The following is a 17,932-nucleotide window of genomic DNA, read 5'->3' as shown; positions in this document are numbered from 1 at the left end:
GTACCATCCACTGTCATTGCTCTGTTGCCAGCATTTCTGTAAATCCTGAGTGTAACCGTTGAATGCTTCTCTCTGGTTGGCTGTAAACTCCACCATCATAGTCTATTGAACAACCGTGATATTCTCATGGTGGCATCTTCAGCTTTTATTATTATTATTATTATTATTATTATTATTATTATTATTATTATTATTATTATTATTATTATTATTATTATTATTATTATTATTATTATTATTATTGGGAAACGGTTTTGTAAATTCTTGAAATTCTTGGTTTTGTAAATATAAACTTTTTAATATTAAAATTTAGTCTGTTTTTAGTACTCGACATGTAAATACTATTTAAATCTTGTAATTCTAAAATATCAAAGTTCTTTTGTATATCTTTATATTACTTAATGGCATCCGCATACAATACATTTAAAGTTCCTAACAGTTTTTGGTAAACCATTTATGTTCAGTAGATTATGATAAGTGGGAATAATAAAGGTTCCAAGTAAGTAATGGATGTTACTGTGAAAATAATGGCAGTCAAGAGGATTGCATGAAGATAAAATTATTTGTGGACGAAAGCAACAAGAAATGACTAAGAAACTTCATCATACAGGGTACTCAACGAAAAATATTAGAAATTGTGGTCACAACACTGATACGAATGTTGTCTAGGACCCATAAGGAAGACGTATAAGATATAAAAGCTCTAAAATTTTATAGTTATGTTTGTATTAATATTCATAACACACTGGACATTTATTTACTTAACATCTGACGTCTGTTGTTTGGAAGATGAAAACGTCTTTTCTACGTTGTTTTCTGGCCAGGAGTGGACTTTGAAAGAAAAAGAAATGTAATTTTGTTAAGGTAATATATTCACTCTAATGTGTTATATTACGTAGCCCTGATATATTCTGTAATTTTTTTTTATTCGTACACGCATACTCTTTGTCAATAAAACGGAGATTCTTTATTAAAAAAATAACTGATTTTTCATAGATAAGATCCTAACCCGTTCTAAAGTGACCTTAGGGACTTATCAGAAAACCCTTTTAAATAACACTTTTTGCGTCCTCCCTTCTTGGTGATCTCGCGCCCTCTACTGACTAATAATCTATCTACCACATAACTCCTGGACAACAAAATACATCATCCTTTGTGTGGCACCAAAGTGAGTTGTATTTTTTATGTGACTCACATATCCTTCGCAGTATGTGAGTAACGGTATTTCAATATTCACGGTATTTCCCGATGTTTTGTTTTTTCGTTCGCAGTTGTATAATACCTCTAAGGAATATAGAAAAAAGACAACAGGATACAAAAGCCTCTTCAATAATCCGATGGATTCCACGTGTATCTTATCAAATCTCATATGTGTGCCAAGACACTTAATAATCATATCGAAAAGAAACATACATATTAAATGAAAAGATCATATGTATGCTTCAGCATTTATGTCTGTCAAAACCTAAAAGATACCGAACACAACATTGATAAATTACAAATTATGAAAAGTCTTCATCGTCCGTAGTAAGTCGAGCATAGAGACCATTTTCATTCTAACGAAGGAGTCAACATCGAATTCCAACATTGGCAGACTATATAGAACTTAGAAGATCATTGACACTTTCACCGCTGTCACAAACCTCAAAAGAAGGACAATTTTTACGCTGAAAAATCCGTACTGGGAACCTCGAGATGCTTATCTTTGTACGTCATAATGTGTTAGTGTACTGCTAGGTGTGCAGTTACTTCTCATGTATTCTATCCCCATAATAAGTTTTTTCCTTACCTGTGTTTTGACAGCACTGCTAGTGAAGGCAGCTAAGCTTCGAGTTTGGTGATCGTTTAATAAACCCGTAAGAGAGTAGAGAAGAGCAGGGTGAATATCTTTTGAGTTCATTTTTTATATTGTTATTTTTTTTATAGGATTACTTTTCAAATGGTTTACGTAAACAACAAGTAATTTTTAATTGTTACAGAACGTGCTTTCAAATACGGCGGAATGCTAAACACCATAGCCAAGCACCATCTGGAGGAACACCTTCACCAATTCCTACTTTGCCTTCCACGTACAGTGTCCACGATTTCCATAACTACGGATTCCAGGGGACAGGAATCACACCAGCTCTTCATTTTCATTTGGCTGCCAGTATTAATGCTGAGACTGGTAAGTGAATTCATCATTTTATTGCTGAGTAAAACCTTTATATGGATTAATGATGATATAGGGTTCGTATTAAACTGTATTACATGTATGTTTTTTAGAAACTTCACCCGAAGAAAATTCGCCTCATTAGTATACTACCCCTTCTGGGTTATTCTGAAATAAATGGATTGTACCGTATTAGGATTAATTATGAAATATGAGTAAATGGGTGTAAATTTCAGCCCTCCAATACATTATAGTTTTGTGGTTCGCTGTATATTCGATTATTTCATTCGGTATCATGCTGGAACTATGTATTTACTGGCGGGAGTAGTGTTATGTCTGACCTTGTGGGTACATGAGTATTGTAGTGAATGCTATCAAATGGCGCCGAAAATCAACGGGTGTTGGGAGGGTGACATAATGGCCCTTTTCCATGCTAAGTTTTCGTACGTACGCATTGTGAAACAGTGTTGGAAGAATGGGTTAACACTAGGGGTGACTACTGCAAAAGCTATAGTGGCCCGTTACACAGAACAGGCTCCCCTTGCGCATTCGTCCACGAAAACCAGCAGGAGAAGGGCTGCAAGCAACATGAAACCCGTATTACTAAGGAAGATCCATCGATTGACGTGCCAAGATAATCCCTCGACGCAACGTGATATGGGACACAGATTCCTCCTCGCACTGTCAAGTGTGAACAAAACGATTCGCAAGCGCTTCAGGTTGAAGTGTGTGCGGGAGGCCCGTGTACACCACCTGCTACCACGTCACACTGCCAGATGTAAAACAAACTGCAGGAAACTGTGTGAAAAGTGCCTGGCGGGTTCCAAATGAAAGAAAGTTGTCACAGTGAATGAATCATATGTCTTTCTCACTGCTGGTGGTTGCTTTCAGGCAATCACATACCGTGACATTGACGGCAAGAGGTGCAGCAACTTTGTTCATCCCACAATTGTTTGGAATGGACGCGAACCAGGTGATCATCCATATGGACAAGGCTTCGAGTCATACCGCCAGAACATCACTACATTTTTATCAGGAAATTGCAGAGGAATTAGGAATTAGTGTCATTCCGTTTAAAGACATTCCTGTGAAAAGCGCAGCTGGCAATCAAATGGGTTTTTGCGCATTTGGACTGTTGAAACGACTTCTTCAACATCGCCGCCCGCGTGCCCTGGATTCTTTATGAAAAACGTGCAGGGAGGAGTGATACAGAATTCACATGCCTATCCTGCATGGGTAATACAGCACGAACTCTTAATCAGATTTCGAAAAAATATTCGAATAAAATTTACCGCGCTAATAAAGCATCTTTTTCTGAATTTTACGAAGTAACGTGCCATACTATAGGATTGTTAGTGAAATAAGAACAAATACAAAGTAGGAACTGGATCTGGTTAGCTAAGGACAGAAGTCAGTGGAGAATTTTTGTGAACGCAGCGTTGAACCACCTGGTTCCGTAGACTACAGAGTTAATTAGTTAGAACAAAATTACTTGAGGCATTTTCGCAAAAATTTTTCGAATAAATTTCAGTCCCACCAGATAAATTGAACATTTTTTACCGTTGTGCCATACGACAGGATTAATACTGAAATATTCATTTATGAAATGTAAATAAAACAGTTTTCTCGCAAAGTTGCAATTTCTTTGTGTATCATCCAGTAAAATACTCCAATTTGTGGGTGATAGGAGAAAAAAACTTGAATTCTTACAATATACTTAAATTTAAAATTTGGTCTCCATACATTGCTTGTACGTCTATAGACATACAGGTGAACGAACATCGAAAAAGCATTTTCAGCATGTCTTACCTTACCACTCGGCGCTACAGCCCTATGTGGGCCTTGACCTCCTCAACTATTAGCCTCCATTCGTCACGGTTCTTCAATCTGTTAGCCCATCCTTTTATCTTTATATATTTTCCAGATCTCTCCTTACATCGTCAATCCATCGCGACTTGGGTCTTTCTCTTCCTCTGTTCGTATACATTCTTTCGTGCAGGACTTTCTTCGGCAGTCTGTCAGCCAGTATTCTTTCCAGGTGTCCAAACCATCTTAACCGCTGAGCCCTAATGAACCTAACTATATCCTGATTCCCCAGTATATAAGCTATTTCCTCATTAGTTCTTTTTCTCCATTCATCGCCCTCTTTCACGGGTCTGTAATTTTTTCTTATAATTCTTCTTTCAAATATTCTGAGCATGTTCTCATTCCACTTCGTCATGGTCCATACTTCCGCCCCGTAGGTTTTTACCGGCCGAATCATTGTTTTATAGATCTTCATTTTTGTGCCCTTACTAATTAATTTACTCTTCAGAAGCTGTATGTTACAATAGAATGCTTTGTTCCCTGCTTGTAGTCTTTCCTGCATTGTACCACTCATTCCGTTTTGATTGTTCAGTGTCATGCCTAGATATTTAAAGCTTCTTACAGCCTCGAAGGTCTTGTTTTCTATCTTCAATTCCGTTATGTTCCTTTCTTTCATTTTTGTGGATATTATCATGCACTTAGTTTTTCTACGTTGACTCTTAATCCCATTTTTCCAGCCTCTTTTTCCAGTTTGATGTGTACCTGTTTCAGTTCTCGCTATAATTGTAACATCATCTGCGTAGGCTAATATCTGGCTCGGTTTGGTGAATATGGTTCCTCGTTTGTCAATTTTTATTGCTCTATGTAATGCTATGTTGAATAGTGTCGTCGAGAGACCATCTCCCTGTTTGACTCCACCATTATATTCAAATGAGTCTCTGATATTGTCTCCTATTTTCAGTTTGGCTTTTGTTTGTTCCATTGTCATTTCTATTAATCGCACCAATTTCCTAGGTATTCCAAATTCCTTCAATGTGTTATTCAGGGTCGTTCTATTAATGCTGTCGAAAGCATTCTTAAAATCTATAAATAACATGTGCAAAGTAACATTATGTTCATGATGCTTCTGTACTATTTGTTTTAATGTAAATAACTGATCGGTTGTGCTTCTGTTGGGCCTAAATCCTGCTTGATATTCCCTGATTATATTCTCAGAGTACTTCCGCAGTCTTTCGTTTATTACAGTGGACATTATTTTGTATGCTATGTTAAGTAATGTGATTCCTCTATAGTTTGCGCAATTCAACCTGTCACCTTTCTTGTGAATTGGACATATTATTCTCACTTTCCAACTGCTGGGCATTCTTTCTTCCTCCCATATCACTTTTATAAGCTTGTAAATTTCTTGTTTGACTTCAGGTGCGGAGTATTTAAGCATTTCTGCGATGATATCGTCTTCGCCGGGTGCTCGATTATTTCTCAGTTTCTTAATTGCTGCGCATATTCTTCCTCAGTTGGGTTTGCTACTCTTTCTTCCTCGCTGCGTTGTGGTTCATACAGTTTCTGCTCTTCATGTTGTTGGTCGTCCCTTATCTCTTCTATATTCAGCTGTTCAGGGAAGTACTCGGCCCATCTATCCATTACCTTCTCCTCTTCCAGTACCTTCCCAATTTAATTTCTACAACCTGTAGTCCTAGGCTGATATCTCATCAGCATTTTATTAATTGCTGCATAGAGCTTTCTTATCTCATTCTCTCGGTTTAGTTGCTCGATCTCTTCTAGTGTTTGTTTTAAGCTGTCCCTCTTTTTTCTTCTGCAGACTTTATTTGCTTTATGTCTCAGTTCTATATACTTTTCATAATTTCCTCTTGTTTCTCTTTGAAGCATTTTCTTCCTTGCTTTATTCTTTTGTGTTATTATCTCTCTACATTCATCATCAAACCAGTCCCTATTCGGTGTTTTGTTTTGTCTTCCTATCACTTCTTCTGCTGTCTCCTTTAACACCACTTTAATCGCCTCCCACCTTTGTTCCACGTGTTCTGCCTGTTCTTCCGGAAGCACTGCCTCTCTTATTCTTTCCGTTGTTGTCGTTTTATACTTTTCCTTAGTTTGTTCAACTTTGAAGTTATCGATGTTCCATTTCCTTCTTCTTTTGCCCTTTATCCCGTGCCATTTGCTTATTCTCTCTCTTACCTTAGCTCTCACTACATAATGATCTGAATCACAATTTGGGCTTCGACAACTTCTTATATCCATAATTGAGGTGGCACATCTTCTATTTACCAATACATGATCTATTTGGTTTATTGTATTACTATCAGGGGATTTCCATGTTCCAAGATGGATGTCTTTGTGTGGAAAGCATGTGCTTTTTATTAGCAGCTTATTTCTTACCGCAAACTGCCCTAGTTTGATCCCATTTTCATTGCTTTCCTCGTGGAGTGTATATCTTCCCGCTACTTTTTCCTGAAACTCTTTCCTGATTTTTGCATTAAAGTCTCCTAAAACGATTAGCATGTCATATTGTGGTGTTTGGTCACAGACTTTCTCCAAGTTATCGTAAAATTCCTCTTTTCCTTCCTCCTCTGTTTCCTCTGTTGGGGCATATGCCGATACAAGTGTTATATTCTTATATTTTCTTCTAATTCTTAGTTTGCATATTCGTTCATTTACAGGTTAAAATTGTAAAATACTTCTCACTAGTCTCTTCCTGACCATAAATCCCACTCCACACTGTCCTGTTTGTTCTACCATTCCACTGTACATCATAACATAGTCGGGTTTGTCAATCCTTGAACTACCTTTCCATCAAATTTCCTGCATCGCCACTATATCAATGTTAAACTTCTCTATTTCATCAGCTATCTCTTGCATTTTACCCGGTTGCATCATTTTTCGTATATTCCATGTCGCAATACCCAGATCCCGCTCCGTCATCATCTTAGTTCTCGTCATCCTATCTATCCGAGCCTTAAGTTGAGGTTTCTGAACTTGTTCCTTTTTACAATGTTGGATTGTTAGCCCAGCGCTTAACCCCCAACCAGGAGGACCAGGGGTTTTCTGTCAGGGTCCTCATTCCTTAGCCTTTGTAGATCCCTCTACTAATTGCAAGGCAGCAGTGCCGGTTTTGGTCCACCTCGGAAATATCCGGTACCCACCATATCTGATGGGCGTTTCCCTATCCGCCACCTGGGGAGGCGCCTAGTAGGAGTCCAGCAACTCCCGCCAGGATTTGCAACATGTAGGTTCATGAAATAAGCTAACTGGATAAAATGTCAAATTTGATTTTTTTTTTCTTCACGACCACGGGTTCTTTTTATAGTTACAAGAAAGTAGGTTAAATAAAGAAAAAAAGGTATGTTATTATTATTGAATGGGAAGTAGAGGTTTTAATTTTTTAAACGGTGGTAAAAATAGTTTTATGTTTGTTACTTTTTTGATAGATTTTTTTATTTTAGTTTTAAAGTTTGGCACTAATATTGATTGGTTCGTTTCGTGATTAACATTTCTTTCAGCACGAGACTGTGTTAAACTTGGGCGTACAGCTTAATATGGAATCCACCTGGAACCACATCCGATTTCCCTCGCTTATGACTACTATTATTAAACCAAAGGGGTGGCCAATTAAACGCCGTAACTAGTCTCTTCGAATGTTTAATATATGTTTGCAGCATACGTCATGTCTTTAAAAGATCAGTAGTGGCTTGCCGTTTGAAATAATTGCTTTGTTCTCATACTCGCTGAGTGGAATATGTGATGGAGAATAATCAAGAATGTTGATTTATTGAGGTTATTTTATTATTCTCTGAGTTATTTAATGGGTATTCGTTTTATTTATTTATTTATTTATTTATGTATTTATTTATTCCTCTTAGTCTTCTTTAGCCTTTGAGGTTCAATTTTGAAAACAAATTTGACAACTGTTACATGTAGTTCAACAGCAGAAAGGTAGAGTGAGTTTAAAATACTATTCACTGTATCAATTTTTAGTAAGATTCTTAATGTTCTTCATGAGATAGATGCCGGGGTACTTCGATTGAGACATTATTGAACCTTCGTTCCCTGATTTAGACTCACTGTCCATCTTAATTGCTAATTCTTATTGATGACAGCTTGTTCATGTTTCTATATTTTCTGATATTTCACTTGCTGAGTTTCCAGAATGTGAATAACTTCCATAACAGATTCATGACTATTTCTGAATCCTTTGTCCTATGATTTTATTCGTGTTACACTCATCGCATGGTTCCCGAAAGTCTTCTGAATCATCCGAATAGATTCTGCGGACAAATGTGCCAAGTTAGCACAGAATATGACACATATTTATTGCTTGTTCAATTCCAGTGCAAATGTGACGACCACATACTACACGTGCACACTCAACGGTGTCTGGCTTTCAGCTGACGTGGCCAATGAAATCCTCGTTCACGCAGGCTCATTATAGATCACTCTTATTGACTTCCAGGTTACATCAGGACCGCACAAACCGCTCACATTATATTAATATTGGTTCGATACTTTTAGGATAGGCTTCGCATATATATATTGAAAGCCATCTCAGGCATTTTTAAATAAGCTTGGGTTCGTTTATACTTGACACGAATTCAATTTAAAGGAATTCATTTAGTAATGAGAAATATATTTCTTTCAACAGATATTCCTCTTGTTCCAAGTCTAATCACAGGAGATCCTGAACGAGAACCTAATTTCGTTTTACATTGGCTAAACAACAAAGAAATGCATTTTTCACTCCAAGCGGAGAACATTATTCAGGTATGTAATCATGTATCAAATATAGCCACACGAGTGTACGTTAAGTAAAAGTACAAAATCATATTTTGTGTTACGTTTCTATATATATATTTAAAGAGAAAGAAAAAGAAAAAAATATTTGCTTCAGTTTTAGCTCAGTTTTCAGTTTCTAACAAGTTTTTCGATATAAAGTTTTCATTGTGTGTAATGTGACCATGGAGAACCTACCTTGCTCTGTTAACTGAAATGAGAGCTTTTTTAATCGTAGGTATTCGTAATTTAAGATTGAGCACATTATCTGACGTAAGTATATGTGCAGTAGTTTCGATCGGAAATATTATTATTTAAGGTGTGAAAAAGCGACATTAAATCATGATTTTTATCAATGAGAAATAATGAAGCAGACATTGCTCTTGTATTTTTGTCGTGTATTGTTGTTATGATTATCAATTTCAGGAGTTAACGAAAAAAGTTATTGAGAAAGAAGAAGGCGGGGACAGTGATCGTGAAATCACTGATCAGCAAGATTCAGAAGAACAAGAGGACCATTCACCAAGTAAGTAAAATGTTATAAAACTTGTTGTCTTGAGTTCTTCTACCTATTATATTAATATAATATTATACTGTTTCGATTAATATTCATTACTTCACAATGTTGAACTTGCAGTGTTTCTATTTAGAGAATTTCTGTTCTTAATTCAACAAAGAATAAATAAGTTGACACGAGCAAATCATCAGATGTATCTTGAATCCGCAGAGAAATTTACATGAGGAATTCATCCATAAATTTATTAGTAATAATTAAGATGGATTTGGTGTTCTATTTGTTTTGCTTAATTGCATTTTATTCACACCTTGAGAACGAGGAAATGTTTTTGTTGTAGGAACTGTTAAAACTAAATGAATTATTGAAATCACATACTACTACTGCTGAGAGCAACAAAAATATTGAAAACTGTCGTTATAATTGAATGATTGAATGAAATACATCACACTCCTTAATTTTCTTTATTTTGTTTTATTTTATTTTTGGTTTCAATGGTGTATTCAAGTGCTACTTATTTCAATTCTTCAATTCACCGTGCTAGTATATACAGTATTTCAAGCACTTCTCGTTTATTATTATTATTCCTCGTTCGTAAGTTCCGCTTTTTTCTGCATATAGTAACAATACTTAAAACGAAACCTCTGTCAAGTAGGGTGATAAAAAAAAAAAAAAAAAAAAAAAGGATTTCATTTGGGTCTAGAATTTCTAACTGAAGTTCGATTTTCATGCAATTTGTGGCAAATGATCAAGGAAGGATGGGAGATTTATGGGACTGTGTTTACTGGCGAATATTTGGTGTTTTTCTTAAGGTGTGGCTGATATTACCAGGGATGAATTTAAACCAGTTAAAAATTCTAGACCCAAATGAAATACATGAGTTCAGAAAAAAAAAATCACCTTATATTTTTCGTAACTTTATTGAAGTGATTTACCTACCACCATACACTGTCAGTGCTACCATTCATAAGGGCGTTCTCATAAAACACCTAATTTTTCCAAACTGCATGAACACCTATGATGATTTGAAATAAAATGAAATTTCTTGTTTTATATCGCACGTATATACTCTTCAGACTAAGGGAGACGGATGATAAATGAAATTGAATGATTATGAAATAATTGGTAGAATATTAAATGCAGGAGGAAACGGGAGAATCCCAAGAAAACCTACGGACACAATATATATGATAATTTAAGGAATATATTTAAGACAAAAGAGATTTTCGTTGAAGAAAACGAAATTTACATTTTCACCGATTGCAGCGCTATCGTTGAAGATTAAGAAAAAAATCAGTCAACAAAATTCTATCTTTCTTGTTAAATCATATTCTTCAGTAAAATTTAAATAATAATAATAATAATAATAATAATAATAATAATAATAATAATAATAATAATAATAATAATAATAATAATAATAATAATAATAATAATAATAATAAATAAAGTGTTTCCATTTGATTTCTTTTAAATTTACCCAACGCCTCCCATACGGAAAAGGTAGGGGCAGGCTTACTTTTGTGATATTGAATCTCCCCTAGACCATTCTTTGTTGTTAATTGATTTCGTATTGTTAGTAATAGTTACAATTCATAGAAATACACAGTAAGGACTTAACTACTAAATATGGAATGGACTAAAGATTTTAAAAAAATAATAATGAAGAAAACTTAAACCTATATAAGCTAGTATTTTGTATAGGTGTGCGTAGTAATTTTGGTAGAAAGAAAGGAAGAAGGGGATTAGTTACATTTTAACCCCTATTGTTCAATTTAAATCAACTTAAATTTTTTCGCCTCATGTAGGAGGAAAAATCAAGAGATTCTGTAGATGTCCTAGGACTTTTATTTTGTAGAGTAATTTATTATATAAATAATATTTAAAGACACATTTAAGGTAATAACTTTATATGAAAATTCAGTATTTATATTTAATATTTATAAGAGAACTGCTGAAAGTACTGGTATATATTCATATACCAGTAAAGTTTATATTTACCATTCATAATTACTACTATTCGGTAGAAGCATTTTCTGTAAATACCAAATTTAGTATATAATGCGTTCCTCTCGGTCCATGTAAAGTTACTGTTTAAATTGTTGGACAAATAGAAAGACTTGGAACAGTGTAAGTTTCTGAATAATAAAAATAGATAAGAATTAAAGTCAGTGACGTTAAAAACATTGCACTGAAAAGAAAAATCTTCAGATACGCAATTTATTTATTTTTACGGGCTATTTTTCAAATTTGTTTGTATATTTTACAGAGAAGAAACGTACCAAAGGCACAGAGTCGGGCAAATTAGGAAAATCTTTGTCTCAGGACGAAAGTAGCGATGAAGTTAGCGGACATCACTACAGCAGCTTCCCACCAAGCAGTGTTCCTAGTCATCAGTCTCTCAGGTAATTGAAGCTGTTACGTTTCGTTTTGTGTAAGTATTTTTATGTTTTTATCTTGTTTTAAATTCATCTTCTGAAATAATATCTCAAATGCTGAAAGTTTAGGATTTTTTGTTTGTTATTCAAGTCAAGGTTTGAAATATTTGTAAAGCAACTGACCTTTCAGGTTAGAAGAATTACTAACGATGCTATAATTCTGTTTTAGTTGGAATACTATGTAAAAAGTCGAGTTACTTCAAAGTCGTCATTTATTTCATTTTATTTTATTTTTTTAAAAAAAGTATTAAATTTACGTATTATTTCTATACTTTACTTTTCAGTACTGCAACATCCGTTAATTCACTAGTGACGGATATTAGTGCTTCTGGCGGTGCCCCTGTTTGTGATTCGTTGGACAACAAAATAGAAAATCTTTTACGAGATTGGCATCATGGCCCAGACCTTCTGTTCTCAATCCATCCAATAGATGGTAGCTTCCTTATTTGGTGAGTGTAAGGATCTTAGATTGTTTAACCATATGTAAGAAATTCGTTCTGTTAATTATAACTTTAAATAACTTTTCAGGATTTCATTTGCATTGTGATATAAGGAGTATGATCATTGGGTAGTAAAAGAGGGTAAAAGTACTCCTTCTCCTCCCTCATAGGTTACATGGGTGAAACGAAGCAATTTTTTTCTGTTAGTTATTTTATAAGCCGAACACACTTCTCAGAATCCAGAGAGATGGAGGAACAAAAATCAATATTGCCAATATTTAGTTTCTATCCAAAACTTCAACAAACCACGAAGAGACGGGACTACGATGGCTCAGTGGTAGAGCGCTTACCTCAGATGCGTGGAGATCCTGATTTGATCCCAGCTCGCACCAAGTAAACTTTATGGTGAACACTAATACTAAATGAAGAAATCACTATAAATTTTTACCACGTTATTGACGATGAATAAACAACTAAAAAGGGCACTAACTGTACTAGTATCATGATTATAAAAGCATACATTATTGTAAGTAATAGAATAATGAACTTTCCACACACTATTGAGAGCACATTATGGGAGCATTTTTTCTTTCTTTTTTTTTCTGGAAGCATTTACTTTACAAAGGACTTCCAGTTGTATGTGGTGACCACTTAAATTCAAAATATTCACTTTTTAAAAAAAAAAAAATTATTTACGATGTACTTCTTTGAACGTTCGCTTCAAAAATCTTGACAGATATTAATTTCCTTTGTAAATTCGCTTAATCATACGTGTTGGAAGTATATACAGTTTCTCATAAGGCAAGTTCCAGAAGATAATACGATGGTAAACACAAGTGAACAAAAATATAATGGTAGAAAAATATGTAAATGTAAGTGATAACGAATAAAAACGGAACGGCAATAGACATTCGAAACGGATATATGGAGATACATTTCGACAGAACGGAAACGGATTTTTTAAATGCATAAATATGCTAGAATTGAGAAATAAAAGGAAGTCTTTAGTTATAATATAACAAGAAAATTAATAAAATGAATTGAATAAAAACAAAATGAATTTGGATTACATGCTGTTAACTTCCCTTAAAGATATTAACAGGTTTTTAAAAACAGTTCTTCAGAAACAGCTGTAAATTAAATATACCAAATAAATATGTATTTGCATTATAAAAATTGGCCAAATTGTAGAAATATCTAGGACACCATATGAGTTGATTACTTAATAGGTATTATCGAAATAATATCAACCAACAAAGATTTAAAAGCCTGATTGCAGTAACAAATCCTATATTTTTTCTTCGAGATCAGTAAGTTAAGAAATCCAAGCAGACTTTTATGTTATCACTGTATTGCGAGCGATGATAATAATTAGAAAAAATGTAAGTAAAAGACTCTTATATTCTTTACTCTTTATTAACAGTCGTAATATACAAACTTTTTGCATCAACATTGTAATAAAACATTCATTACGTTTATTATAAAATTCGAAGTAATATTGATTGAATAAACTTTTCGCATACTCATTCCTCCTTTATTTGTATTTTCTCGAGAAAACATATTAATAACGAGGGGCATCGTCTACCTCTCAAAATCCTTTATAATTGAATACTTTTCTCTACAAATACATTTTAATACTCATGCACCATACTGACAATAACAAATGTTGGGTTTAACCGCCTCCAACATCGAATTTCTATAAACCTCATTAATACATATTTACACTTAAATTCAAGAGAACGCCTTCCTTTGAGTGCATTTGTCATTAAGATGACTCGCTAACATATCTTAACAAGGTCTGTAAAATGTTTAGATAACTAAAAATCTGGATTTCTTTTAAGATTTGGTAGAATATTACTTAAGTTTCTTTTCCAGTGTGGTTCAAGATAATGAATGACAATAACGTTGACTTTCATCAAAACATTGTTTCAAAATTTAAGCTTAAACAGTGATATTTAAAGCTGATCAGTGAAGTGTTGTATATTTCGCTATTATTTTCTTAAAAATAAATAAAATTTAAAAATCTAGCGTATTTTTTTATTAAAATGTAGAAATATTTCAAAAAACAATAAAATAATCACTGAATTTGTATTAGAATAACACTTTACTTAAACTCCTTAGATGATGCAGGTCTTTTTTTCGATATCCTTATTTTGCATTTATGTGAACTTTCTTTCAATTACTAACATTTATAAAAATTATGTATTGAAGAATTACTATAAACAAAACCTCTATTTATCCTAATATGTGATGGAAATAAACTCGTTGGTTTATTTATACACGTAGAATACATAAAGGATGAAAATGTCTCACAATGATGGAATAATAAAACTTCTGACCAGAGTATATACACTTATTTATTAAAAACTAAAATACAGTGTAACGGTTTTGACGACAACTTAACATTAGCTTCATTAGACACTAACTCTGAGTTAGTGTCTGTTGAAGATAACGTTAAGCTGTCGAAACCATTACACTGTATTTTAGTTTTTTATAAATAAATCTGGGGCTGAAATGTAAACTGTGCCAAGTCACTTTTTGGCCGAAGTTGAGTTATCATATTTTTCTCTACTTACATTTCAGCCGAGGAACAGTACGAGGAACACTAGGAACGTTTTGAGATATGGACAACTGGAACGCAGGAAGTGAACAATTTTTTTGTCAATAAACAATTGACGCAATTCAACAAAATATTTTCTTGCAAACACTTTTTCGCTTCTCCTGTGAAATTAATATTTTATGACTTATACTAGTTTACTTTTCACCCCCAGAAATGTACATACTCTCGTTAGAAATGATTATTATTCCTTCAGTGAATCACAATATATTTACAGGTTGCATATACATATAGTACGAATGATCGAAACACAATGAAATGATTAAAACAATATTGAATTTAGGCTACTGGTCGTGAATAACCTAATTGACCACTTTAGGCTCAGGACCTAAGTTGACACGCTATTTCAACTTAACACTTTTCGCGTGCCTGTAAGGTAAACTAACATTCAAAACAATATCAGTAACTTTGAAAACAATAACAAATTCTTTTATCCATCCTCGTTTTTTCTTCTAATTGTATCAAGAAAATAAAACTACTAGTATTGCAGTTATTGTAATTTCAGAAACATTAACACTTTCAAACGTCACATTCAAATATGACTTTTAAAAATTTGTAAAATTCACTAAATTGTCCTAACTTTTCTCTAAGAATTCTAATGGAATTCTAAGTTCCTAAACGTTCAAAATAAGTATTTATAGGAGGAATACCAATATACATTATCATTAATGTAAAGTAAGGAAAATAAAATTAATTAATGCAGGGATTACTAATATTTATTTTTCAGGCATCTTCATCCTCTGCCCTGCAATAGAAAATTCGGATACAAAAATATCCTGTAAAAATTATGCAGTCTTTTTCCACAAATAGAATGGAGATAAATTAATTTTGAAAATGAATGGGATCCTATAACAAAATCGAAATCCCGATATTCGCGAACTAAATAGCTTAATTACCTTTTTAACAGTCCATTATAGACAGTTTATTTTCCTTTTCTCTTTGCATTTCATCATACAATGAAGTTTCTGTTTGAAATCGTTACAGGGTAGTGGAATGGCTAGATGAGTATCATCCAGGGTCCTTTCGTCAAGCTCAAGTGTCCTTTTCAACTCGAATTCCAAACGCATTCCCGTTAGGAGATGCTATGACGATGTCCACCAATTTGTGTTTGTACAATACGTGTCATTTATTGAACTTTCGAGATATAATAAAAACACCTACCAAAGCAGTTGCAAGAACTGATGAACCCGTAACACAAACAGAAGGACTTCCTAGTGTGGAAGAGCAACCTGATGAAAACTCTAGTGAAACCCAAGAAGAACCAGAACAAAAAACACCAAATTCTTCAAATGTTCCTGCAGCAGATAGTGAAGCGAACTTATCGGAAGTGCTTTCTTCAGACCCGTCTCCCATTATTTCCATGGTGTCGAAACACAATAATGGTACATTGAATTTATGGCATTTGACATTTAGTGAGAAATCAAAGTTTAGTCAAGTGTTAAGTATTAGCCATTCGAGTCGTGCGTCAGGGCATCGTTTTCGTGTGAATGATATTACATGTCACCCAGTATTGCCGTTACTTCTAACAACTTCTCACCACAATGTTCCAGATTTCCCATCACCAGGAAGTGATATCAGCAGGCTAGGAGAAGAAGGCACAACACCTCTTATTAAAGTGAAAGACGTGTCTGCTCCTAGCGTAAGTATACATAATGTTAGTGTATTATATTTTTGGTTTTTATATTTTTATGTCCGTATTCTGTTCGTATTTTACATATTAATAATGTTAAGACTTGGTGGATCATACGGGTTTGTTATTATCCGTTAGGTCACAAATGTTTGCATTGTATTAGTAATTAGCTACCACTATGTTTTATTGGGATAAATAAAAAATGACGTTTCTGTGCTTCATTATAATTGAAATTAATCAGAAAAATAGAAATTACTAACCTATGTTTATAACAAGTTAATACAATCTGTTTGTTGAAAGAAAATATGGATACCGTAATGTTTTGATAGGGTTGCAATAAATGCTTGTAGCGCACCAAAACGGAAAGGTTTTTTTTTTTTTTTTTTTTTTTTTTTTTTATAATCTACCTTTCATAAGGACGTGTCGTGAGAGGGGGAAGCTTAATATTTACTAAAAAAAAATTAAAAAAATAAAATAAAGAACTACACTGAAAGAACTGTTAATGCATTTCTGAAAGAACCTTTCTACCGTTGTTATTTCACTATGCTGGAACAATTTTATGTACGATATTATTAGATAGTTGTTTCATGAATCATAGACCTAACCTGAACAAATGAATTAGTTAAAGCTTACACCAAATCTGGATTTTATTACTATGAAATAAAGTATGTAGGTATGCATAAAACAAAGCTCCCGAAGTGGGTCGAATTTGGCGGGTTGTAAGATTTTGAATCATTATTATGCTTATTCACAAAACTCCAAAAATTTATGAGGATTTTTTGTTAAAGAACATTCAATACCAGAAACATACGCTTTCCTATCCGAACGAAGTTTATATTTAACGTACCTTTTATAGTTCGCAAAAGCAATATTTACCTTTATTGCTTTAAGCAGATTTAGTTGTTTTATATTCTTTATACGCTTTATCTTTAGTCTTATTTAAAGAAATAAAATATTTGGAATACCGTAAAGGAAAACTTCTGAGTTAGGTGTATACTTGGGAATATTACCATATTTTACAGACTATAAGACACACTTTTTTCTTCGAAAAATTGTCTCCAAAGGTCAGGTGCGTCTTATACTCAAAATTAATATAAAAATGTCTAGTGTTTGATTTAAAATTCCCGACAGTCTTAAAAATGGCCATATATTCGATGCCGCGGGAAGCCTATCTCTATCTGACAACATTGGATGCAACTGGCAGCAGTAGTGCATCGATGCGATGAACATGAGTTGTGGGGATTCACAAGCTTGCTAACACTGTTTCCCTCCACCCCCGTCATCACAAATCCAGAACCACAGACTAGAATGTACAGACCATAAACTCTGTGGAAAACTGGAAAAATGTTACGGTATTTTTTTTAATGCTTAAAAATTAAGGTACGTGTTATAGTCCGTCGCGTCTTATACTCTGTAAAAATACGGTATTATTCGTACTGGTTTTAATTATATTTTATATTAACAACAAGAATAATATTCTCAGCTAACAAGATATTAGTCCAATCCGCATCTGCTAGTTCATGATATAAGGCTAAATAGTCACCTCTACTTCA

General features: G+C 33.8%; 1 protein-coding gene across 3 annotated transcripts in view; it reads left to right on the top strand.

Moving 5' to 3' along the window:
* Rbcn-3A (rabconnectin-3 alpha) overlaps positions 1-17,932 on the top strand; it is a 354,959-nt gene that overhangs the window by 58,794 nt on the left and 278,233 nt on the right. For all 3 annotated transcript variants that reach the window (XM_081733859.1, XM_081733860.1, XM_081733858.1), the window contains exons 7-12: positions 1,980-2,167; positions 8,613-8,731; positions 9,167-9,266; positions 11,524-11,659; positions 11,977-12,141; positions 15,734-16,388. In XM_081733859.1, coding sequence (XP_081589985.1) covers positions 1,980-2,167; positions 8,613-8,731; positions 9,167-9,266; positions 11,524-11,659; positions 11,977-12,141; positions 15,734-16,388 — 1,363 coding nt within the window. The remainder of the gene's footprint in view (positions 1-1,979; positions 2,168-8,612; positions 8,732-9,166; positions 9,267-11,523; positions 11,660-11,976; positions 12,142-15,733; positions 16,389-17,932) is intronic.

This window comes from Thermobia domestica, chromosome 12 (genome assembly GCF_964235325.1).
Source record: "Thermobia domestica chromosome 12, izTheDome1.hap1.1, whole genome shotgun sequence".
In the NCBI taxonomy this organism is placed as follows: domain Eukaryota; kingdom Metazoa; phylum Arthropoda; class Insecta; order Zygentoma; family Lepismatidae; genus Thermobia; species Thermobia domestica.
This window is presented reverse-complemented; position numbering and strand designations above follow the sequence as displayed.